At 38.7% G+C, this 24,650-nt stretch overlaps 1 protein-coding gene across 3 annotated transcripts in view; it reads left to right on the forward strand.

Annotated features, from left to right (window-relative positions):
- Positions 1 to 400: 400 nt before the first annotated feature.
- MGAM (maltase-glucoamylase) overlaps positions 401 to 24,650 on the forward strand; it is a 116,108-nt gene continuing 91,858 nt past the window's right edge. The window contains exons 1-4 of one of the 3 annotated variants that reach the window (XM_016958281.4): positions 401 to 553; positions 998 to 1,050; positions 16,988 to 17,116; positions 19,967 to 20,166. In XM_016958281.4, the coding sequence (XP_016813770.3) occupies positions 16,990 to 17,116; positions 19,967 to 20,166 (327 nt within the window). In that variant the 5' untranslated portion in view covers positions 401 to 553; positions 998 to 1,050; positions 16,988 to 16,989. The remainder of the gene's footprint in view (positions 554 to 997; positions 1,051 to 16,987; positions 17,117 to 19,966; positions 20,167 to 24,650) is intronic. The other 2 variants (XM_063815698.1, XM_016958280.4) reach the window with 2 other exon arrangements.

Consider the following 24,650-nt stretch of genomic DNA (forward strand, 5'->3'; position numbering starts at 1 on the left):
TTTCCCAAGTTCAAGCGATTCTCTTGCCTCAGCCTCCCGAGTAGCTGAGATAACAGGCGCCTGCCACCATGCCTGACTCATTTTTATATCTTTAGTAGAGACGGGGTTTCACCATGTTGACCAGGCTGGTCTCGAACTCCTGACCTCAGGTGATCCACCCGCTTAGGCCTCCCAAAGTGCTGGGATTACAGGCGTGAGCCACCATGCACGGCCAAATGTAAAGTTTTATGTGAATACTAGGTGATGTGTTATTCCTAAAATTCTCTCTGTACTCATACTTGTGTGTGCATGTGTTCTTATCTGTGGTGGTGAAGAGGAGAGGAGTAGAAGACGGTGGAAAGCTGCTAAATAATAGACATTTCACAAGACAAGGAGATGCTGTAATGTCCTGTGTACATTGTTTCCGCTCTCACCTTCCTCTGAACATTTCTGGGCAGAGAAATTACTCCTACTCCAACTAACTCCTTTTTGCCCTTTGCAGGTGGCATGAGATGTTAAGGTCTTTTATATGGGACAAAAGAAGGAAAACAACTTGGCTGCAATAAAAACAGAGGTAAAAATTAATGTTTGTAGGCTATGAAGACTGTGAGAAATCATTTTGATAGGTGGGGGTGTAGATGCCGTGTGCTTGTGAGTGTGTGTGTGTGTGTGTGTGTGTATGAGTATGTGAGAGAAAGATAGAGGGAAAGAGAAAGAGGGAGAGAGAGAGAGAGAGAAAGAGAGTCTTGTAGTAGTGGTTTTTCTCCATTGGACTGTGGAATCAGTTCAGTGTGGGATGTGTTGACTGTTTACTGTGGCTATTCCTAAGGGTTGAGGAACTGGAGGAATAGTTCTTAACAGAATTTAAGCTAATGATACTGCTTGTTGGATATTATTTCATTTTCAGAAAGGACTGGCTGAGGAGGGGTTGGGAAACTGACATTGGATGTCAGGTACTTATGTCAGCTTAGGCTCAAAGTAACATCATGAAGTACTCATGATCATCCCTGATTTCCAGATAAGGCAACTGAGCTTCAGAAAATTGAAATGGTTGTCCAAGTTCTGCAGAAAGTAAGTAGAGGACCTCATATTTAAGCCCAGGCTAGTTTGATTTGAAACTCCATGTTCTTCTTTCTTTTTTTTTTTCCGATTATTAGAGACAGGGTCTTGCTGTGTTGCCCAGGATGGAGTGCAGTGGTGCTATCATAGCTCCCTGCAGCCTCAAACTCCTGGGCTCAAGTGATCCTCCTGCTGCTGTATGGAGGCTGAGAATCCCTAAAATGCATTCTCCAAATTTTCCAAAATTCCTCAATTTTTATGGAAAATTCCCCAAATTTTCAGTTGAAATCATCTGAAAATTTAACATGAAAATACTCTCCAAAAAAAGGTTTATCTTGAATGAAATACTATGTTTGACAATTTCATACTAAAGGGATATTTTAGGGACACCTAATCCACCCATAGTTAATTACTGGTAAAATCCACACAGATAAAATTATTATTTTCTACAAGGATTTTATTCCAGGAAGGGAGAACACATGAAGTCATGTTCCATGTAGGAGGAGGAAGGATGCACACTGGGCCTCATCTGTCACTTCTGGGCTCAGCATTCAGAATGGGCTCTTCATGTGGGTCTGGCTTTGACAGAGAGTTTGAGGAAGCTCTGTGGGCAGCATCTTAAGGAGTGGCTAGCACTCCTCTGAGCACTTTGGGGAATGCACACCTATAAAACAGAGCAATATATTCTTGAATGCACTATTACTCCAGTGGCTTGGGAAAGGGGAAATGTCAGAACGACAATTACAACACACATAGAATGCTTACTATGGCCTATGTATCATGCCAAATGATTCACATGCATTATTTCATTCCCTCCTCATGTCTACACAACTTCATTCCAAAGAACATGCACCCGTGCAGCTTCCAGAGTCCCCTGTGGATACTTAGTCTGCGTGGAGGTGTGGGGAGAAGTAATATTCTTCTGGACTAAAAACTGAAAGAAGCAGATAATCCAGTGTTTTGAATCTGTGTAGAAATCTATCTCGTGCTTATGACAGCTCTGGGCAGTTTCTTACCTGCAGTGGTTCCCTATTGCTTGCAAAATCTTCTTGCTGAGATGAGATGCTAGAATCTCTGCATTGTGGCTCCAGTGTACTTTCCCAGAAGTGTCCCTGATTGTCCCTGATTGTCTCACAACTGTCTTCTCTGTGTCTTTTTACTGCAGTTTCTAAAACAGGTTCTGTTATTTCTTACCTGTGGGTCTGGCTAATGCTGCTCCCTTCGCCCAAAATATCTTTCCTTTTCGCCCAAAATACCTTTCCTTTTCTCCTTCCCTTCCCACTTCCACCCAGCTATGGCTTTGATTTCTTTCCTGTCCCTCCCAGCATGTGTATTCTCTGTCCAGTAGCATTTGCTGGTGCTGTCTTCTCTTTAGCATCGTAGCCATTTGACTTCTCTCTGCTATGAGGTCGTGGAGGAATCACGCTCATCTATGTTTCAGTGCAGGCTTGACCAGACTGCCTGGCTTTGCATTCTGGGTTTGCCTCTCATCAGTTACATAACCTGGGGCAAGTCGCCTTTGTGCCTCAGTTTCCTCATCTGTAAAACTGGGATAATAACAGTACCGACTGCATAGCGTAGTTACCAGGAGGAAGTGAAATAATGCATGGAAATCATTTAGCATAGAACATAGGCCACAGTACGCACTCTGTAGATGTTGTTATTGTTATTCTCATAGTGCCTTGTTTGTAGTACACACATAATGACTGTATATTGATGGAATTGTGTGGAGGAAGTGGTTATTGCTATATTTTCTGTGGCCGGAAGTGAGGAGGCAGCCCCAGGGCTAATGCTTGATCCAGAGGTGGGGTCACAATGGTTAGGGTAAGGGTGGTGGCTGGGGATGGAGAAAAGGACTTTTTTTTTTTTTGAGACAGAATCTCACTCTGTCGCCCAGGCTGGAGTAGTGCAATGGCACAATCTCGGCTCACTGCACCCTCCGCCTCCCGGGTTCAAGCAATTCTCCTGCCTCAGCCTCCTGAGTAGCTGGGATTATAGGCACGCGCTACCATGCCCAGCTAATTTTTGTATTTTTAGTAGAGACGGGGTTTCACTATGTTGGTCAGGCTGATCTCAAACTCCTGACCTCGTGATCCGCCTGCCTCAGCCTCCCAAAGTGTTGGGATTACAGGCGTGAGCCACCACACCTGGCCGAGAAAAGGAGATATTTTAATCACATTCCAATCCTCACGTTTGCATAGTCTTCGAGGCTCCCAAGTAGACATGCTTTTCTAATATCTCCAAGCTCAGATAGGGCCATGTCACCAGACAGCAAGCCACTCCAGGCACCACAATGATTATACCTTGGTCTGGCCTGAACCATGTTTTTAAATCCAGGGACTTGGAGCTAAGCCTTTAAACTGCTACAGTCAGGCAACATCATAGATGTTGTGCAGGGTAGGTGTTCAATAATTTTTCCTTTGTAAACATGAATGACTGCCTGCCATGTTAGGAATTCTGATTTCGGGTCGAATGAGAGATTGGCGTATTTGAATGGGCCTTGGATTGGGGATTCAGGGTCTGAGCTCTTGTCACAACTGTGGCAGATACATACTAATCATATTAATTGTAACTGACACTTACTGAGTATTTACTAAGTAACATCAAGTCTTTTACTCACATTATTTTGTCTAGTTTATAAATTTATTGATAGGTAGTATTTTAATCTTCATTTAAGTTACAGAATCAGAGACTTAGTTGCTTAAGCTCCCCCAGTTAATAAGCAGACCTGGGCTTTGCAATTCAGGCCTGCCCTGTTCGGATCTGGAACTCTGAGTCACCACCCACACAAACCTCCTATTCCTGGGTCTCAATTTCCTCTTCTGTAAAATAAGGAGGCTACGCTTAGTGATTTTTAAAGTTCTTTAAGGGCGATACCAAACAACTCAAGTCACATGTCTTAGGAGCTTGATGGATGTGCATTTGGGTGGCAGTTTAGACATTTGCTGCCTTGGGGCCATTGTGAACATCAGTGAGATCATGTAGGTGAAGGTCTTGTTTTTATTTATTTATTTTTATTGAGGCAGGCTCTCACTCTGTTACCCAAGCTGGGCTGCGGTGGCATGATCATAGCTCACTGCAGCCTTGACCCCCAGGCTCAGGTGATACTCCCACTTCAGCTTCCCAAGTAGCTGGGACTACAGGTGTGGACCACCACACTCAGCTGATTTTTTTCATTTTTTGTAGAGACATGTTCTCCTTATGTTGCCCAGGCTGGCCTTGAACTCCTGGGCTCAAGTGATCTTCTCGTCTTGGCCTCCCAAAGTGATAGGATTACATGTATGAGCCACTGCTTCAGACCCAAGGTCTTGGCACTCGGCCAGCCTCCATGCATGCCAGTTTTCCTTTCTTTCCTCTTTTAGCTGTAAATTCTTTGATTCTATGATGCCAAAGAAACACGGTAAGTCAGTGTTACCACGGTGGTTGGTGTTCACTGATGGTTCATGAAATCAGAAAAGTAAGGATAAGGAAGTAAACTTTCAAAGAGATAAGTTGATTCAATTTTGATTATCTGTCTATGTCTACTGTGAAACGACTGTGATAAGAGATAGTGATTTTTGTTTGTATTTTCCAGATGATATACACGGTTTATAAATTTAGGTCTCTTGGCCCAGATTTTTTTCTGAATTTTCACTAGCCCATAAAGACAAATGCCTAGAAATAGCGGTAGCTGAGCAGGACTTTTAAAACTATGTGTGGTAAAACAGCAATTGTTTTAAAATTGTCCAATATATCACAGACTGTGGCTTTTGTAAAATTAAAACTAAATTACTTGAAAAATAAATTAAAAAAAAGCATATACAGATACAAGCTCCATTTTTTAATTATCAAGATCAATGACATGAAATGATTCTGTCAAATTGTAATGCAAGTCTCTCAACACTTACCTTCAATTTCTGTGCTTATTTTTCTGGAAGCTGGCAACCACAGGTTCACAGATAACTCTTGGAGTATCACAGAGCGGGGAACTCTGCCCTACTTGGAGGAAGGTCCACTTAGTAACAGAGCAAAGTTCTTAACCTGGGGTTTGTAGATATAATTCTGAAAGCCTGTGAACTTGGAGGGGGAAAATATTTACATATCTTTTCTTTGCTAAATTCTAATTGAAATTTAGAGTTAGGCTGCAAACTACAGTGGTGTTAGTAGTACCTATGAATTTGGTTTCAAGAGAGATCACAGTTACTTTCACATCATATATTTAAAACAATCTCAAGATATTGTTTACGCTTATCATGTTTTTGAAATTGCAATCGCTATTAGACATATCGCTTTATTGTTAGTATGTCATTAAAGAGGCACAAACTATAATTTAAAAAATATTATAGTAACTGTGTTTCAATGTAATTGATTTTCTTTGTATCTCAGCTCACTACAACCTCCGCCTCCTGGGTTCAAGTGATTGTCTTGCCGCAGCCTCATGAGTAGCTGGGATTACAGGCACGCACTGCCATGCCCGGCTAATTTTCGTACTTTTAGTAGAGACGTGGTTTCACCATGTTGGCCAGGCTGGTCTTGAACTCCTGGCCTCAGGTGATCTGTCCGCCTCAGCCTCCCAAAGTGCTGGGATTACAGGCGTGAGCCACTGCACCTGGCCTAAGAATTAATTCTAAGAGAGGTTTATAAGCGTGTCTCAGCTCCATAAGTTCTTCTTGCCCACTGCCCTCCAAAAAGATCAATGAGAACAGCGGGCATTGCAGTAAATAAAGAGTTGAATAATCACAGGGTTGGCCAAACAAGAGCAGGCAAAAACTTCTCAATCCCCTCTCCCTCAGGATTCAAAGGCTAAGGTTTGTAAAGGGTACTTTGGTGGGCATGGGGCTGGGGAACTTGTATAATTGATTGGCGGGGAATGAAATCACAGGAGCACCTAAAACTGTCTTTGTGCAGCTGAGTCAGTTCCCAGGAGGGGTGTGTGTGTTGGGGGTGCCTCAAGACTAGGTGGTGTCTGTTGGTCTACTGAAATGCTAACAAATATCTAAAAGACCAGTTATTTAGGTTTCACAATAGTGATTGATATGGTTAGGCTTTGTGTTGGAACCCAAATCTTATCTTGAATTGTAATCCCCATAATCCCCATGTGTCAAGGGAGGGACCAGGTGGGATGTGATTGGATCATGGGGACGGATCCCCCTATGCTGTTCTCATGATAGTGGGTGAGTTCTCGTGAGATCTGATGGTTTTGCAAAGCAGTTTTCCCTGCTCTTGCTCACTCTCTCTGGCCTGCCGCCATGTTAAGAAGTCCCTGCTTCCCCTTCCACCATGATTGTTTCCTGAGGCCTCCCCACCCTTGCGGAACTGAGTCAACGAAACCTCTTTTCTTTATAAATTACCCAGTCTCAGGCATGTCTTTATAGAAGTGTGAAAACAGACCAATACAGTGATGTTATCTTTGGTAGTTGGGGAAGTTATGAATTTTGTGACACTGGTTATGTGACTGGGGCAGTAAGCAACTTATAGAAAAACAAACTAAGCCATGGCAGGACATTGTTTATGCCTATTCTTTAGCAAAGTCTAAGCCCCTACCATAATTCCAACCTTGCCTTATGAATGCGCCTTTAAGCTCCAGGCAAGGAGGGGGATCATTTTCCCTTGACTCCAAGTTTAACTATAAACTAAATCCCTCTCATAGGTTTCTTAGCCTTTGTACTAGAATAAGCAAAAAGCCAACCAAAAAAAAAAAAAAATAATCCCCTAGAAAACGTAATTTAGCCTGAGAGGTTAGAAGCAAGATGGAGTCAGTCTTGTTAGATTTCTCTTATTTATAGTTCTGCAAAGGCAGTTCAAGAGTCACCAGACTGTTAAAGGATTTCCATACTGCAAACAAGCTTAAGGACACCTTAAAGAAGAAAGAAGAAAACTATTTTTAAAACATTTTTAAAACAGCTTCCTTCCATCACAATCATCAGATTGTGCTACTAAACGTCAGTGAGTTCCTGAGAGATTCGGAGTCAGTGCAAGAGACCAGGGCTCTTTTGGAATACTGGGGTCATTTATTTTTTGCTCTTTATCATCTACAAATTGTGTCTGTGTTCTCTTACCAGACATACAGGGTGTCCTCACCACCGATTAAACATTCAGTGCCTGGAGGGGATGGAGTGGGTCATGGGAGCTGGCTTTTCCTTCCAAAAGTCTTCAGGATGTCCTTCTTAGAGCAAGACCACGATTACTAATTAACTAAAAATTCTGATCCTGGAAATAAAAGCTGGCCATTCATTTGCATTTGAAAGCCATTAACATTTTCTTGATAGGTCAGTAAATAGTTACCAGATCTTTGGTTGCTTTGGTGGACTGTGCTCCTCTGCTTTTATTGCTAAGCCATCCTTCAGACAGAGGGAGCGGCTGCAAGAGGTAATGAGGTATGTTTGTGAACCTTGTATTCTTTTATGGTTACAGATGTGTGTCTACAAGTGTGTGTGAATTTGAGTTGATCTCTTTTAGTCAAAATGCCCTTGTTGGCCGGGCGCAGTGGCTCACACTTGTAATCCCAGCACTTTGGGAGGCCGAGGCGGGTGGATCACGAGATCAGGAGATCGAGACCATGGTGAAACCCCATCTCTACTAAAAAAATACAAAAAATTAGCCGGGCGTGGTGGCGGGCGCCTGTAGTCCCAGCTACTCGGAGAGGCTAAGGCAGGAGAATGGCGTGAACCTGGGAGGTAGAGCTTGCAGTGAGCCGAGATCACGCCACTGCACTCCAACCTGGGCCATAGAGCGATACTCCGTCTCAAAAAAAAAAAAAAAAAAAGCCCTTGTTAATTTGTTAAACACAAAGATAAACAACACCAATAATAAATCAAAAATTATGCACATGCATACACATGGAACAAAATTCTCATTTATCTTTTTTTCTTAGTGTGTGTATATTTTTCTGAACTAAGGCTGGATCTATAAGCCTGATTGTAGTGAAACCTGTGTGTTTGTGTGTGTTTCTGTGTGAGGTGTGATGAATTATTTAATACTTAGGTTGAGGTAGCAGGCAGAAATTCTTTCAGATTCTGGAAATGAAGTGAGAGAAATGAATAAAAGGAGTTAGAATTTGGGAGTGAGATTAGAGCATTTTCCCTCTGAAAGGATTTGGAGTTGTGATTGAGAAAATGTAACTGAAGAACCAATTATAATCAGAAAATTGAAAAATCTATCACTATGCTTATGGGTTTGGTGCCTCTGTTGATCAAATACAGAATAATTTTAGGGGATAGTCTGAGGATGTGTGTAAAATATTGGGATGCATTTATGAGTTGGTGTGCATTGGGGGGTAGGAGAGGTTTCCTGTGGAATCTGGGAGGAGGTCATAAAGAGAAAGGTAGGGTATCTGTCCTGGCAGTCATGTGTGGAGTAGAATGGGAGTGCTCGTGGGAAGAGGAGAAGGTGATAAATTGTTGTTGGCCCTTAAACTTAAAAACTTAAAATAAAATACTTAAAATAAACTTAAAATAAAACTTAAAAAAAGTTGGATCCTTACTAGTTGCCAAAGTCTAGCTAGACACACGCTGGCATTTCTTTTCTGACTGGTTACAGAGGTGGGAAGGGAGAGTTACTCTTGGGGAAAGAGAGAGAAATTGAGACTAATCCCCATGGGTCTCCCTGAAAAAGGATACCACTAGGTTCTTCATGCAGGATCTGATCAGTGGCTTTGCTGGGCGAGGAGGACCTCCCAATGTCCAAATTGTCTACAGTCTGTGTCCTGGTGTGGGACAGTAAGTGTATGTCTGTAGGTGTGCAAAGAGGGGGTGAGATGGAGGGGGTCTTTGGTTTGTTGTGCTGGTAGGTCCCTGTGCTACCAGGGACCAAATGAAGTGGGACACTAAATTTAAGACAGCTCGTTGCTATTTCACTCACACTCTCACAAGATGCCAATGATTATTTTTTATTATCAGGCATTCCCTCACAAATACATTTTAATGAGCTAATAAAATTACTATAAAAATTGTTCTATAAGCATGGAATGGAACTAGAAAAGAAATTTTCCATTTAAAATTGGTTCAGGTGGCAGCTGTGGAATGTGATGAGAAATATAAGCCTTTGCACACCCTGTTGCTGGGCTCAAGGAGGAGTTAGCTGTCTCCTAGAGATGATCCCTTTGCAGTTCAGATGGGGAAACTGAGACCCAGAGGGGTTAAGTGGATTTTCCAAGGTCATACAGCTGGCTAGGGTCAGAGCTGACTCTTAAATCTCTCACTTTGGGTGTGACCAGACTTGGAAGAAAAAAGCCATTCATTAGCTACCTTATCCCTTCCCATTCACCAAGCAGCTGGGAAAGGATGGCCCAACCTACTAATATCGCCCAGCATTTTTGATGATAGCTATGGCTCGCTGGGGTCCTCTTTGCAAGTTGTTCTTAGTCTATCTATCTACAATGAATCCTCTTTTCCACTAGATCTCATGTCTTGTGTTAGCAAAGGATTTTAAAAGAACGGCTTAGACCTCCATATACACATCAAACGCTGGCTATAATGCCGGAAAGAGGACAAATATCCAGTTTTTCCAAATTAATTTAGATAGCCATTTTAATAATTTGGGCCCCCATGTGGTTTGTCTACTTTGCCTAAAGAACTATAATGGTACCAGGACAATGAGCTTTGACAATTATTCATATACTAAATAATTCAAGAGGAAAAAAATTCTATTGCTTTTGCATAATGTATATATAGTAATAATTCTTTTTTTAAATTTTACTTTAAGTTCTGGAATACATGTGCAGAATGTGCAGGTTTGTTACATGGGTATACATGCACCATGGTGGTTTGCTGCACCTGTCAACCCATCATCTAGGTTTTAAGCCCCACATGCATTAGGTATTTGTCATAATTCTCTCCCTCCCCTGGCCCGCCATCCCCTGACAGGCCCTAATGTGTGAGGTTCCCCTCCCCATGTCCATGTGTTCTCATTGTTCAACTCCCACTTATGAGTGAAAACATGTAGTGTTTGGTTTTCTGTTCCTGTGTTAGTTTGCTGAGAATGATGGCTTCCAATTTCATCCATGTCCCTAAAAAGGACATGAACTCATCCTTTTTTATGACTGCATAGTATTTCATGGTGTATATGTGCCACATTTTGTTTATTCAGTCTATCATTGATGGGCATTTGGGTTGGTTCCAAGTCTTTGCTATTGTAAATAGTGCTGCAGTAAACATACGTGTGCGTGTGTCTTTATAGTAGAATGATTTATAATCCTTCGGGTACATACCCTGTAATGGGATTGCTGGGTCAAATGGTATTTCTAGTTCTAGATCCTTAAGGAATTGCCATGCTGTCTTCCACAATGGTTGAACTAATTTACACTCCCAACAGTGTAAAAGCGTTCATATATATATAGTAATAATTCTTATATTTCAGTAAGATTTTTTTCTGACCAACCTAATTAAAATTGCCACCCTTACCCCAACATTCCTCATTTACCCCCCACTTTTTCTCCATATACTTATACAGTATAACCCAGTGTATATTTATTTATTTTGTTTATTGTCTCTTTTTTCTATTCATGGGAACATAAGTCTCATGAGGGCGGGGATTTTTATCTGTTTTGTTCATTGTTGTGTAGTCAGTTTTTGAAAGAATGCTTGGCACATTGTAAGGACTTAATAAATAATTCATGAATGAATAAATAAACTGCAAGCAGATTTCTTTCTTCCAGAGATGTAGTTTAGATGACGATGAATGATCGTGGCAAATGAGGCACATCAGTAGCTTCTTCTAGGTCTCCCAGATAATTTAAAATGTGCTATGGGCCATAAACTTAATGTGTTTTTATTTGATAAAACTATAATCTCACAGAAAGCCCAAGCTGGTGTACACTGTGGGGCATTATAGCATAGAATACAGAGTGATGGTTAAAAGCCATGGCTGTGGAGTCCAAAGGGCAGGTGTTCAAATTGTGGCTTTGCTCCTTATCAGCTGTATGACATCAGGCAGGTTGTTCGACGTTTCTGAAGCTTAGTTTTTTCATCTGAAAGTGAGGATAGTAGCCATGATTAACTTGCAGTCGTTATAAAAATGGCATGTGACAAATTATGGAAACCTCTTAGGATATCTGCTCAATCACTGTTAACCATTATTATCATTAGCATTAAAATTGCATAATTATATATTTGTCCTATAAAAAAATAGTCAAAGATTAAGGACAGATTGCCAAGTAGCAGTTTTTTAAAAAACATTTTTAAAAGCCCTTAACCCTATTTAAATTATTTCCTTTTTTATTTGCCTCTTGCCATTTTTCCTGATCTTAGTTTTTCTTCAATTGCTTTTTTAATTGAGATAGGAAGCTTCACCATCAAGAGTTCTATAATGCAGGAAGTAAGGTCAATCAGATAACGCTGGAGTTTTTTTTTAAGGTTTAAGGAAACCTTTCTCTTGTATAGCTAGAAAATAGATATTATTGTTCCGTAGAGCAAGTAACCATATTTGAATGTATGGAGCAAAAGGACTATTAATAAACAGCAAACATGTTTTTAAATAAATGCTAATGATATTTTATTAAAAAGTCATATTTACCTATGCATATTAGTTATCTATTGCAGGGTAACAAATTACCCTACAATTTTGTAGTTTAAAACAACAAACATTTATTATCTCCCAATTTATGTAGGTCAGAAATATGGGGGTGAGTTAGCCGAGTGGTGCTGATTTAGGGTCTGTCATGAATCGAGCCAATATGTCAGCCAGGATTGTAGTCATGTGAAGGCTTGAATGGGGATAGAGGCTTGCTTTCAAGGGACCTCACTCAGATGGCTCTTAGCAGAAGACCTCAGTTCTTTGCTAGAAATTTCCATAGTCCTGCTTGAATGTTATGATGGCATGGTAACTGGTTTCTTCAGGAAATCATCCAAGAGAAAGAGCAAGGAGGAAGCTGTAATGCCTAGTCTTGGAAGTTAGATGCCATCCCTTCTCCACATCCTATCTGTTGAAAGTGAGTCACTAAGTCCAGCTCATCCTCAAAGGGTGAGGTGGTGGGGACTCGCCCTACCTCTTGAAGAGAGGAGTATCAAATAATTTGTTAAATTAAAAACACCTGCCGTGTGATGATTTTAAATAACATTGAATTATATTTTACTTCACATATTTACTGATTGCTGTCTCTATGGATATTTACACTTTTTTGCTATTACATGTAATACTGTGATGAAAAACCTTTATTTGTATATACATTGATTCCCAAGTGCGTAAGTGTATTTAAGGGATGAATTTCTATAAATGCAATTGCTGGCTAATGGGCATGAGTAATTTTAATAGTTTTTGCCAAGTCTTCATTGAGCATAGGGTGTTTATAGTTTGACCAGCAGTCGGTGGGTGTTTCTTCATAATGTCTAACATAGTGTGTTAATAAACACTTGGAAAAAAATTAAATATTTTTATAAAAAGCAATCTCACATCTTACAACTATTAGCATCTACCAAAGAGGAGGCATGGTCACTTGGATAGACATTCTAACTCCTCTTCTTATCAGTGAACATAAGATTACTCTTTGCTTTATTAGTTAATTTAATTATACCAGGCATGAGAGATTATTAATCTTTATGGAATTTAACAAGCAAGTTTAATTTTATAGGATTTCTTATGAAGCTCTTTGGAATGTGAGATAGTGGTGACAGTCATGGTAAGAAAGACTAGAATTGGAGTAATTTATTCTAGAAAACACAAGGCAATCCTTGCTGTAGAGAAAGGTTGCTTTCACAGCTCCGTTTCCTTTTGCATAGTAAGAGGGCATTACGTTGACTAACAGCAGTTTCTTATCAGTGTATGAGAAGTAAGTCCTCTTATTCAACCAATCCTTGGATAAATGACTAAGGATGGCTGCTTCCTACTGAAGAGAATGTGGGAGGAAACATTGATTGGGTGGAGAATGAGACCGCAAGGAAATATCAAACAATTCCTAAATTAGGGAGTCATGAATTAAGACCTCACAGGAGAAGAAGGGGGATGTTCTTTTTGAGTTAAGAGAGTATGATTTACAAGGTAGCCTGGGAAAGCAAGCGTTGGTGGGTTGGTGGAGAAAGTAGGCCTTGTATAGGCAAGACTGCAGCTATGGCTCCTCTTCCTGGCTTTCTGCACCTATGTCCCAGGCAATGCATGAGTCATCCAACACATGTGGCCATAAAGCACTTAATGAAGGTCATACCAGAGCAAGCCAACCAGGACAGCAATCAGCATTGTTTATCAGCTGCTCCACCAGAACACCAAGTCGGGTGTGGTGACACACTCAGGGAAAGTGGGACTGACATATTTTGTAGGAACATTCTGTTTCTTACCCAGGACCCATTACCTGTCTTCTCTTTGGTAAATAATGAGACCTATGCTTTATGACTTATAATATTTTTATTTGATTTCCACAATAAGAAGGTGGCAATAGATAATAATAACAAAAGAAATTGTAGTTTCATTTTACAGATAAGAAAATTGAGACTCAAGAGTATTACATAAATTGTTTCAGCTACCACAGCAAAAAATGGTATGGTTGGGAATCAAGCTCAGGGATTCTTATGCTCTATTTAGCACCGCCCTCTCTTCTGAGAAGAACTTGGGGATAGAATAAAAAAATAAGACACTAATGAAATGTTTAGCACATGTGTCTTTTGTGAAAGGGAGAAATAGAGTAGTGTGAGATTTCTGTGACTCACTTGAAAATGACTTTTAAAAACTAATATAGAAGCCAACATCACCCTGATACCAAAGACAAAGACACAACAAAAGAATGAAACTACAGACCAATATCCCTTATTAACATAGATTCAAAAATTCTTGACAAAATACTAACAAACTGAATCCAACAGCATGTGGAAAAGATAATAACACCACGATTAGTGAGTTTTATTACAGATATGCAAGGATGATTCAACATGCACAATTCCATAAATGTGATTCATCACACAAACAGAATTAAAAACAAAACCCATATGATCATATCAATAGATGCAGAAAAAGTATTTGATAAAATCCAGCATTCCTTCATAAAAAAAAAAACCCTTAAAAACCTTGGCGTAGAGAGACCATACCTCAAAATAATGAAAGCCATATATGAAAAACCCATAGCCAAAATCATACCGAACAGGGAAAAGTTCAGTACGATTGAAAGCATTCCCCCTAAATGGAGACAAGACAAGGATGCCCATTGTCACCACTCATATTCAATATAGTACTGGAAGTCCTAGCTGCAGCAATCAGGCAATAGAAGAAAATAACAGGCATCCAAACTGGAAAAAAGGAAGTCAAATTACCTCTGTTCACTGATGGTATAATCTTACACCTAGGAAACTCTAAACCCTTCAAAAGACCCTAGATTTAATAAATGACTTCAGTAAAGTTTCAGGACACAAAATTAATGTACAAAAATTAGTAGCATTTCCATACATCAATAACAATCAGGCTGAGAACCAAATCAAGAGCTCAATCCCATTTACAATAAAATAAAATAAAATACCTAGTAATACATTTGACCAAGGAGGTCAAGGATCTCTACAGACAACTATAAAACACTGATGAAAGAAATTGTAGATGACACAAATTGGAAAACATCCCATGTTCAAGGATTGGAGGAATCAGTATCATCAAAATGACCATACTGCCCAAAGCAATCTACAGATTCAGTGCAATTGTTATCAAATTACCAACATTATTCTTCACAGGTTTAGAAAAAACAATCCTAAAATTCATATGGAACCCTGAAAGAGTGTAAGTAGCCCAAGTGATCCTAAGCAAAAAGAATAAAGCTGGAGGTATCACATTACCTGACTTCAAATTACTCTAAAAGACTATAGTAACGCAAACAGCACAGTACTGGTATAGAAATAGACATATAAATCAGTAGAAAAGAATAGAGAACTCAGAAACATAGCCAAATACCTACAATCAACTGATTCTTGACAAAAATATGCACTGGTGAAAGGACTCCCTATTCAATAAATGGTACTGGGAAAACTGGAATGTCATATGCAGAAGAATGAAATCTCTCACCATGTACAAAAATTAACTCAAGATGGATTTAAGGCTTAAATGTAAGACCTGAAACTATAAAATTACTAGAAGAAAAATCTAGGAAACACTCTCTGGACATTGGCCTAGGCAAAGAATTTATGACCAAGTCCTCAAAAGAAACCACAACAGAAACAAAATCAGACAAAAGGGGACTTAATTAAACTAAAAAGCTTCTGCACAGTAAAAAAATAAAATAGAGTAAACAGACAACCAACAGAATGGGTTAAAATATTTGCAAACAATGTATCTGACAAAGGGCTAAGATCCAGAATCTATAAGGAACTCAACTCAACAGGAAAAAAACACGTAACCCCATTAAAAAGTGGGCAAAGGACATGAACAGGTATTTTTCCAAAAAAAGGCATACAAGTGGCCAAAAAACCTGAAAAAATGCTCAACATCACTAATCATCAGAGAAATGCAAATTAAAACCACAAATGAGATGATATCTTACACTGGTCAGAATGGCTATTATTGAAAAGTCAAAAAACAACACATATTGGGGAGGATGCAGAAAAAAGGAAATGCTGATACAGTTTTAGTGAGGATGTAAATTAGTACAATCTCTATAGAAAATGGTATGGAGATTTCTCAAGGAACTAAAATTAGAACTACCCTTCAATCCAGCAATTCCACTACTGAGTATCTACACACAAAAAAATAAATTGTTTTATCAAGAAGACACCTGCAATTGTATTTTTATTGCAGCAGTGTTCACAATAGTAAAGTCATGAAATCAATCCAAGTGTTCATCAACAGATGATTGGATTAAAAATGTAGTGTACCTATATGCCATGGAATACTACTCATCCATAAAAAACAATGAAATCATATTTTTATAGCAACATGGATAGACCTGGAGGCTATTTTTTCTGCGTGAAATGACCCAGAAACAGAAAGTAAAAAACTGCATGTTCTCACTTATACACGGGAGCTAAACAGTGAGTATATACGGACATACAGAGTCATAGACACTAGAGACTCCAAAAGGAGAAAGGGTTAGGGGGGAGGTGAAATACTACCTATTGGGTACAATGTACACTATTTGGGTGATTGGTACACTAAAAGCCCAGTCTTCACCACTATGCATATACATCCATGTAACATAATTGGATTTGTACTCCTAAATCTATAAAAATTAAAATCAGTACAAAATATTTTTAAAAAGTGAAAAAAATGCTGGTAGGAATATCATAGATCTTCTAGTTCAATTTATTTCCTTTGTAAATGAGAAAACTGAGAATGAGAAAGCTTAAGTAAATTTTCCAAGGTAATCTAGCTGGTTATTTTCAGAATGAAGATTGCAAAAAAGAGAATTAACTAGATTTAAAGTCTCCTGGAAGATGCTCTATCATCTATGTACCATTCTTGCTAAAAAATCAAACTTAAATCTGATAAAAACTCTAAAGCTAATAATTAATTTACAGGAACTATAAGGGTAGAGAAACATGTTAGCATGCATAGAGATGTGATCAACAAAATTCAGATTGCAGGAAAAATCTACAGAACAAATTCTGTTTATTAAAAAATACATAACAGATATAAACCAATTACAAGATATAAATCTTACTTGCATCCTCAGGAGAGCAGAACAAATTATAAAAGTTTATCAGACAATGAAAGAAATTTCAAAATTCACTAGATATTTGATGACAGTAAATTATTATAAACATATATTAGGTATGATAATATTTTGCCTTTTGCAAAATTTCTTATCTTTTAAAGAAACATACTATTTTTAGATTAAAAGACATGAGACCTGAGATTTGTTTCAAAGTAATTCAGGGGTAGGGAGAAAAGTGGACCAGAATAAAGACAGAATGAATTGGCCATGAGCTGATAATTTTTTAATTTAGATAATGGATGCTTGGGAGGCTTGTTATAGTATTCATTGCATACATTTGAGCTTTTCCATTAAAAATCTTACTAGTTATATAGTAAATCAAATTCAAATCTAAAATTGTTTTCTCTTACATTTTAGAGATGGCAAGAAAGAAGCTGAAAAAATTTACTACTTTGGAGATTGTGCTCAGTGTTCTTCTGCTTGTGTTGTTTATCATCAGTATTGTTCTAATTGTGCTTTTAGCCAAAGAGTCACTGAAATCAACAGGTAAGAAGTAACTCTGGGGCTCTCTCCATATGTTGTTTTTATTAGAGCAAACCTTCATCAATGGCAGGAAAGTAATACTTTCATGCTCATGTGTGTATGTGTTTGTTGCGGGGGGCTGTTATATGTGTGTGTTCTATGTGTTTTGGACAGCTCAGTAGATATTCATTGTAGGTTTAAGTTCTGATACTTTGATTTATCAATTAATGCATTGCAGAATTCCATAATTGACATTTTAAAAATATTTGCCAAATTTCCTTAAATAAGTCTAATTCTGCTAAGAATGATAATTAACAATACCCTTATGTGAAAGGCAAGCGAGTATATGAGAGACTTCAAGCAGTTTGTGGAAAAATAGAAATATAGAAATAAAAAGAAAGCTAGAAAGATAAAAATAAAAAAAAACTTTATTTCTCAGTGTAAACTCCATCAAGTTCAAGACACTTTTGTAAAAGATGATACCAGCCATTTAGTCCATCCATAAGAACTGAGGGTCCTGGGAATTTAACCTTTGTAATGCAGTCTTTTTTACATTATTAACTGAAAAAAATGAATGCCCTTTATAGATTTTTTTTTAAGATTAGGAAACTAAAAGAAGTCAAAAGGAGCCAAATAGGAACCATAAGGTGGATTTCCCATCAAAACTCTTGCAAAATTGCCCTTGTTTGATGATGAAATTAGCAGGAGCTTTGTGGTGGTGGAGAAGGACTCTCCGTGAAGCTTTCCCAGGCATTTTTCTGCTAAAGCTTTGGCTAACTTTCTCAAAGCACTCTCATGATGAGCAGATGTTACTGCTCTTTGGCCCTCCAGAAAGTCAACAAGGAAAATGCCTTGAGCATCCCAAAAAACCGTTATGTGTCCTTTGCTCTTGACTGGTCTGCTTTTGCTGTGACTGGGCCACTTTCCCCTCTTGGGAGCCATTGCTTTGTGCTTTGTTTTAAGGCTCGTACTGGTAAAGCCATGTTCCATCTCCTGCTACAACTCTTGGAAGAAATACTTCAGAATCTTGATCCCCATTTGTTTAAAATTTCTGTTTAAGGTTCTGCTCTTGTTTGCAGCTGATGTGGATGCAACAATTTTGGTACCCGTAGAGCAGAAAGTGTGCTCAACTTTCATTTTTCAGTCAGAACTATATAAGCTGAACCAATTGAGACATCTATGGTTTTGACTATTGTTTCTGGTGTTATTTGTCAGTCCTCTTCATTAGGGCATGAAAAAATTAATTTTTATCTTCACAAATGGATGTGGATGGTCTGCTGCTGTGCGCTTCATCTTCAATATTGTATTGGCCCTTCTTAAAATAAGTTATTCCTTTGTAAACTGCTGATTTCTTTGGGGCATTGTCCCCATAAACTTTTTGTGAGTATCAGTGATTTCACCATTTTTCCACCCAAGCTTCACCGTGAGTTTGATGTTTGTTCTTGTTTCAATTTTAGCAGAATTTATGTTGCTCTGATAGGTGCTCTTTTCAAATTGATGTCTTATCTTTCCTAGTGCCTCAAGCTAAGTCCTGTTCAGACATGTTGTAACAATCTACTTTGAGTTTATTTTAGTACCAAAAATATTTGAAATTTATACATAGTTTTTTCATAATACATATTTTTCTTGGACTTTCTGAAGACCCTCATCTAATCAAAGTTTTTTTGTTTATTGAATTTTTATATCCTCAAAAGGAGCTGGATTATGCTGAATTATCCATGGTTTCTTATCTGATTCATCTAGGATCAACTTCCTAGGAGAACCAGGCAATCAAGTGTTAACCTGTGGCTTCTCTGCCCCTCCTACCCCATCCCTTGTTACAACAATTTCTACTTTTTGTAGAAAAAAGTCCCAAAGATTGCTCAACTCTTAAAATTATGTGATTCTAAAGATGTAACTAAAACCATTATGCAGACATTGGCACAATTTGAATTTGAAACCCCCAATGAAAAGAAAACCAATCAAAAGACACTGTTTTATCTTAATGTCATTATTAATTTATTGTAGAATACCTTCAAGAAAGCTCACCTCCTTATTTTAGGATACAATAAAAATACCTTTTCTAATTTACTGATTTTTAAATCTGAATTCAAAGTTCTCTAGCCCTTAGGTAAGTCCTAGCTGTCAGTTTTTAGAGTGGTGGCCTCCCTTTACATCTTTTGTCATATAGGACTTTGTATTTACAGAAGAATGGCATTGCTCAGAAGCATTCTTTGACCTGGGGATTGGCTGTTGACTGAGCAAGCAAAGCTGAGGTTACTATAATTAGGATGACACTTGTACTGCACATGTTCTGTGTGCCCTTGCTGCTGGGGTTGGAAGTAAAGAATCAGATCAGAGGTCTTCAGACTTTACTGTAAAGGACCAGATAGTAAATATTTTAGATTTTGTGGGCCATACAGACTCTGCCATAATGACTTAATTTTGCCCTAGTAGCACAAAGCAGCTAAAAACAAACGAGTTTGTAATGTGTATAATATGTAATGTGCATGTGTGTAATGTTCCAGTAATACTTTGTTTGTAAAACAGGCTTTGACTTAATTTGGCCTGAAGGCCATAGTTACTGACCCCTAGACTAAAGGAAGGGTGGTCCCCACCTTCATGAGCTTCTAGTCTAAAGGTGGAGTCCTTGCTCTTATACATACTATCTTGTAGGGGAGGGAGTTGGGAGTAGAAGGAGATGATATAGAGATACAAAAAGGTGAATACAGTCAGCAGGAACAAAGTGACATTTTATAAAGTGAATGCATAAATTTTGAGGTCATCAGAGTGAAGCCTACTCAGTAGTGGAGTTAATTGGAGGTGTTGAGAACTATTGAATGTCTGTGAAATTAAATTTTTCTAATGGTCTTTTTATGTTTGCTTTTGGTATAGCCCCAGATCCTGGGACAACTGGTACCCCAGATCCTGGGACAACTGGTACCCCAGATCCTGGAACAACTGGTACCACACATCCTAGGACAACGGGTCCCCCAGATCCTGGAACAACTGCTACCACTCCTGTTTCTGCTGAATGTCCAGTGGTAAATGAATTGGAACGAATTAATTGCATCCCTGACCAGCCGCCAACAAAGGTTTGAGTTATGAATTTTGTTTCCATTTTAGAATTTATGCAACTTGATAGTTTATTTTTTGTTGTTGTTTTGTTTTGGTTTTCTTTATTAGTGACTCTCAAGAGAGGTGTTTATGTTGCAGCCATTAGTGGCTCAGGCAAATTAACCTGTGTCCATGCTTGTGTGACAGTGCAGCTTCAGGAAAGGAAGACCTGGAAAATTCCCTTGGGTTGCCAGATTCAGCAAATAAAAGTGCGGTTGCCCAGCCAAATTCAAATTTCAGAAAAACAATGAATAAGCTTTTAGTATAAGTGTGTCCCGTGAAAGATTTTGGGCTTACTTACTAAAAACGTATTTGTCTTTTATATGGCAACACTACATGATTACTAGTTCTTTCTGACTCTGTTCATGCCCTGTATGTCTCTCCTCCTTTCAGAATTTCCAAAGCTCATCTAGAATCTACAGTAAAAATTCATACACGTGCACAAAACATTATTTAAAATAAGGGCAAAGTTTCAAGAGCTCTGTTTTGGAAGGAAGAAGGTGATGAATACCAGATTAAAGACAGTGCAGACATCTGGGCATTTACCTTAGCCCAGTGTTTCTAGATTATCGGCTGAAGTCCACCTGATTATGATGATTATAAAGTACTTGCCCACACCCTATGTTTGATGTGCCAAATTTACAGAAAGTTGATGCACATACATTTACTTTCCCTGTCATATTGTGCAAGTTACTCAATAGCTCTATTGAGCTGTACTCAATAGCTCACTCGAGCTGTACTCAATAGCTCACTCATTACTTGGAAGCTCACCTAGATTATCACATTCTCAGTATGTCACACTACTGCAACACTCCATCTTGTCACTGGGTATTGGTGCACTTCAGTACAGCCATAGTAATGTTTCTTTGGTGCTTTATTGTAAGATCTTTTGATAAATACTGTGGTATCAAGATTGAAGTTCAATAAATGAACTTTGGCTTTTCTACATGTCATATCTAACTGAATTACTCCACGGCCTTGGCGTTTATTAATTGGCATGCTCCTTTTTTGCTCAGCCAGAGAGAAATACTGGCACTTTCAATGATTCATTTTCTTGTAGAAGATACATCTTAGAACTTTTGTTGTATGTTTTATGAATCCTGAGAGCTGTATGCTGATCCAGATTGTTGTTGAGAGCTGAGGCTATGGATAATGATGTGTTTGTATGGTGTTCACATTAAAGGGAATGTAGCTGAAAGAGGATGGTGGGAAGAAGTTATGAACACAACAGATAGGCTAGGCAGAATGTTCTGGTGTTGAAACTATTGCTATATAATTTTATGATTCTTATCATCTGTCCTCCAAGATTATATGTAAAAGAACTAAAAGAATAACTTTCTCTGCAGATGATTCTTGGTTGTAAATACCATTGTTTCATTCTCCCAGTTATGAGAGGGAATCCTTTTCCAGTACAGGAGGAAGTAATGTATCAAGCCACCCTGACACCCTGAGTACTCTTGGGAGACTCTTCTTTGGAGAGAATGGACTCTAGGAGTCCCCTTCATGGATCTTAGGAAAAAAGATCACTCGATTATCTAACTCTAGTTCGGATCTTTAGTTCTGGGCTTGAAGCTGGTTGGAGGGCATCTTCACTGAATTCCTTCCTATCATATCAGCTGAACTCGTTACCGCCTCACCAAATCTGCTTTTCCTTCTCAGCTACCAGATTTCTGCTAGTAGTTCTATTAAGCTTCTAGTTCTTGAGGCAGAAACAGCAGAACTTCTGCTTGGCTCATCCCTTCTATCCCTTTGGCCAGTATTCCATGTATTTTAAAATATTTTCCTTAACAATAATTTCCAGAAGAGGCATTTCATTTCCATTCTTGCAGCCATCCCTAGATCATCATTTCCTCATGCTTGGGTTGCTCCAGGTGCCCCTTGGCATCCCTTCTGAATTCCATTTCTCCTATCCATTCCGTTACATGTGAGATTAGAATTTCTCTTTTTTACATCCAACTTTTGTTATTATTTCTACCCAACTTCAGTACATATAGTGGTTTATTACTGTACGTTGAGCCAAGTTCAAACACTGTCTTCTATCATCTAAGACCCTACCTCTGTGCCTCTATAGGTTCACTTAGGCTATACTTCTATGCAGATTTTAAAGACAACTGTCTACACTTATTCCAAACCTTTGAATTCTAAAATCCTTTCCACTTTCTTGATGAAGTCTTTTATCCCCAATTCCAGAACTCAGAGTTGAAAGATCCCATTGATGGCAGGGAGCAGGAATATTTCATCAAATTCCAGATATCCAGCTTAGGAAAGAAATGATAGTTAATACTTTTAAATCCTTTGATTTTTCAGGGCTATAAAGCACTGTGTAAACATGGGAGAGCAGGTTACATGCTTAAAGATAAACCCGCATGCCCTAAGTAAACGTTGCAGAGTAATTAAGCTGAGAGAAATTCACAGTTGATTTCCAAGGATAACAATAACATAAGTGGTAATCTGAATAATTTGAGAGGTTACCATATTTCTTAAACAGAAGCTTTGTCATCTTTTACAGCGAACACATTTGGTAATTGTCTACGTATTACTCATTTATTTGGCTTATGATATCCTTTTCCAAATTCCAGTTTATTATCAATATGTTGGGGATCATGTTTTATGATATAGCAGCAAGGGTATTGCATTTTGCCAAGATCATTGTGAGTCTTCACCTTTAAATTACTCTGTGTTTACACAACATCAGTTAATCGCCATTATATGGTGCTAGGAAGATCAGTGAGCCCAGATAAAAACTTAAAGTCTTAAAAGACTTAAGTTTATGTTTGGCACCTTGAAATGATAATGTAGCCATTGGACAAGTGAAAGGATGTAAGGGGAGCCAGGTTATTGAGTTACTCCGTCCTAGCTTTGCTTCTGGAAAGCTCTTTGACTTGATCAGTAAGTCACATTTTCTTATAAACTGTGAAATCCTTCTAAGTAAAATGAGACAGTATGTGTTCAGCTAAACATACTCATTAAACGTTCGATTAAATGACTATTGAACACTATACTAACCTCAAAATATTTTAGAATAGTGATCTCTAAGGTTCTGAAATATGTTTCTCTGAAAATTCACCACAGTCTGATTTGGGGGACTAGAAAGACTGGATTATGGGAATGGCAGAGGTGGCAACTTTGTTTTAAGAAGTCTTTGCTGTTAGACTTCACCTTGAGGTTAAATGAAGTGGCCAGCCTAACAAGCTAAATTTCAAAACCTGACTCAAGATGCACATATTATAAAATAGCCTACATTTAAGATATTTCACAGAGTCGAGACTAATTTTATTCATTTGTTTGTTCCAACTTGCTGCACATAAAAACAGCTAGAGAACATTTTGATGAATAGAAGGTGATTTGAAATTCCTTTATCATCAAGTGCTTTCAACTTCTAAAATTCCTGCTCTATTTGAAGATGGGATACTTTGTCTCATTCTACTCATTTTCTTCATGTGGAGACTTTCTGGTTCCACCCTTTTTGTTCACAACATCAGGTTCTTTTGTGCTGCTATAACATAATGCCCAAGACTGAGTAATTTATCAAACACAGAAATTTACTTATCATAGTTATGGATGGAGACTAGAAAGAACAAGACCAAAGTGCTGACATCTTGTGAGGACCTTCTTGCTGCATCCTCACATGGCAGCAGGTAGACGGCAAGAGACAGCCCACTGTCTCCTTTATAAGGGCACCTAATTCCCTTTGTCTGGGAGGAGGCTTCATGGCCTAATCACCTCTTAAAGGCCCCACCTATTAATACTAACATACTGGCAACACGTGAATTTTGGAGGGGGCACATTCCAGCCAAAGCACCAGTCTAACTGAAATTGCTCTAAGTCTTCTATTTTCTTAGACTTCTGTTTTCTTAGGGCAAGCTTCTCCATTTGTCTACAGAATTACAAACTACCCAAACTTAGTAGTTTGCAGCAACAATTGTTTTATTATATCTGGTGATTTTGTAAGTCAGAGATTCTGCCAGGGTTTGGCTGAATGGTTCTGTTCCACATAGCATTTACTGGGATTACATGATATGGTGGTATTTAGTTGGTGGCCGATCTGGTCTGGAGGTTTCGAGATGACTTTACTCACATACCTGGTACCTTGGTGAAAATGGTGGTAAGACTGACTGCACCCTCTTCCCCTCCATGTAGTCACGGAGTCTCTCTTGGTACTCTCTCCAGCAGGGTAGCTGAACTTGTTACATGGTGGCTCAGTGCTGCAAGAGACAGAGGCAAAAGCTTCCAGTTCTCTTAAATACCACACCTAAACCAGCATAGCATCACTTTTGATGCATTTTGTTGATCAGATCAGTCTCAGGGCGGCCCAGCTTCAATAGGAACAGCGACAGACTCCACCTCTTGACACAAAGTGTGTTAAGAGAACTTGATGGCCATTTTAAACAACTGCAGAGGAATGCTTATTTTTTTTTTTCAGAGTAGCATAAAGGCTGCTGTTAATGGTGAAGGCTGTGGT

Source organism: Pan troglodytes, chromosome 6 (genome assembly GCF_028858775.2).
Source record: "Pan troglodytes isolate AG18354 chromosome 6, NHGRI_mPanTro3-v2.0_pri, whole genome shotgun sequence".
NCBI lineage: Eukaryota > Metazoa > Chordata > Mammalia > Primates > Hominidae > Pan > Pan troglodytes.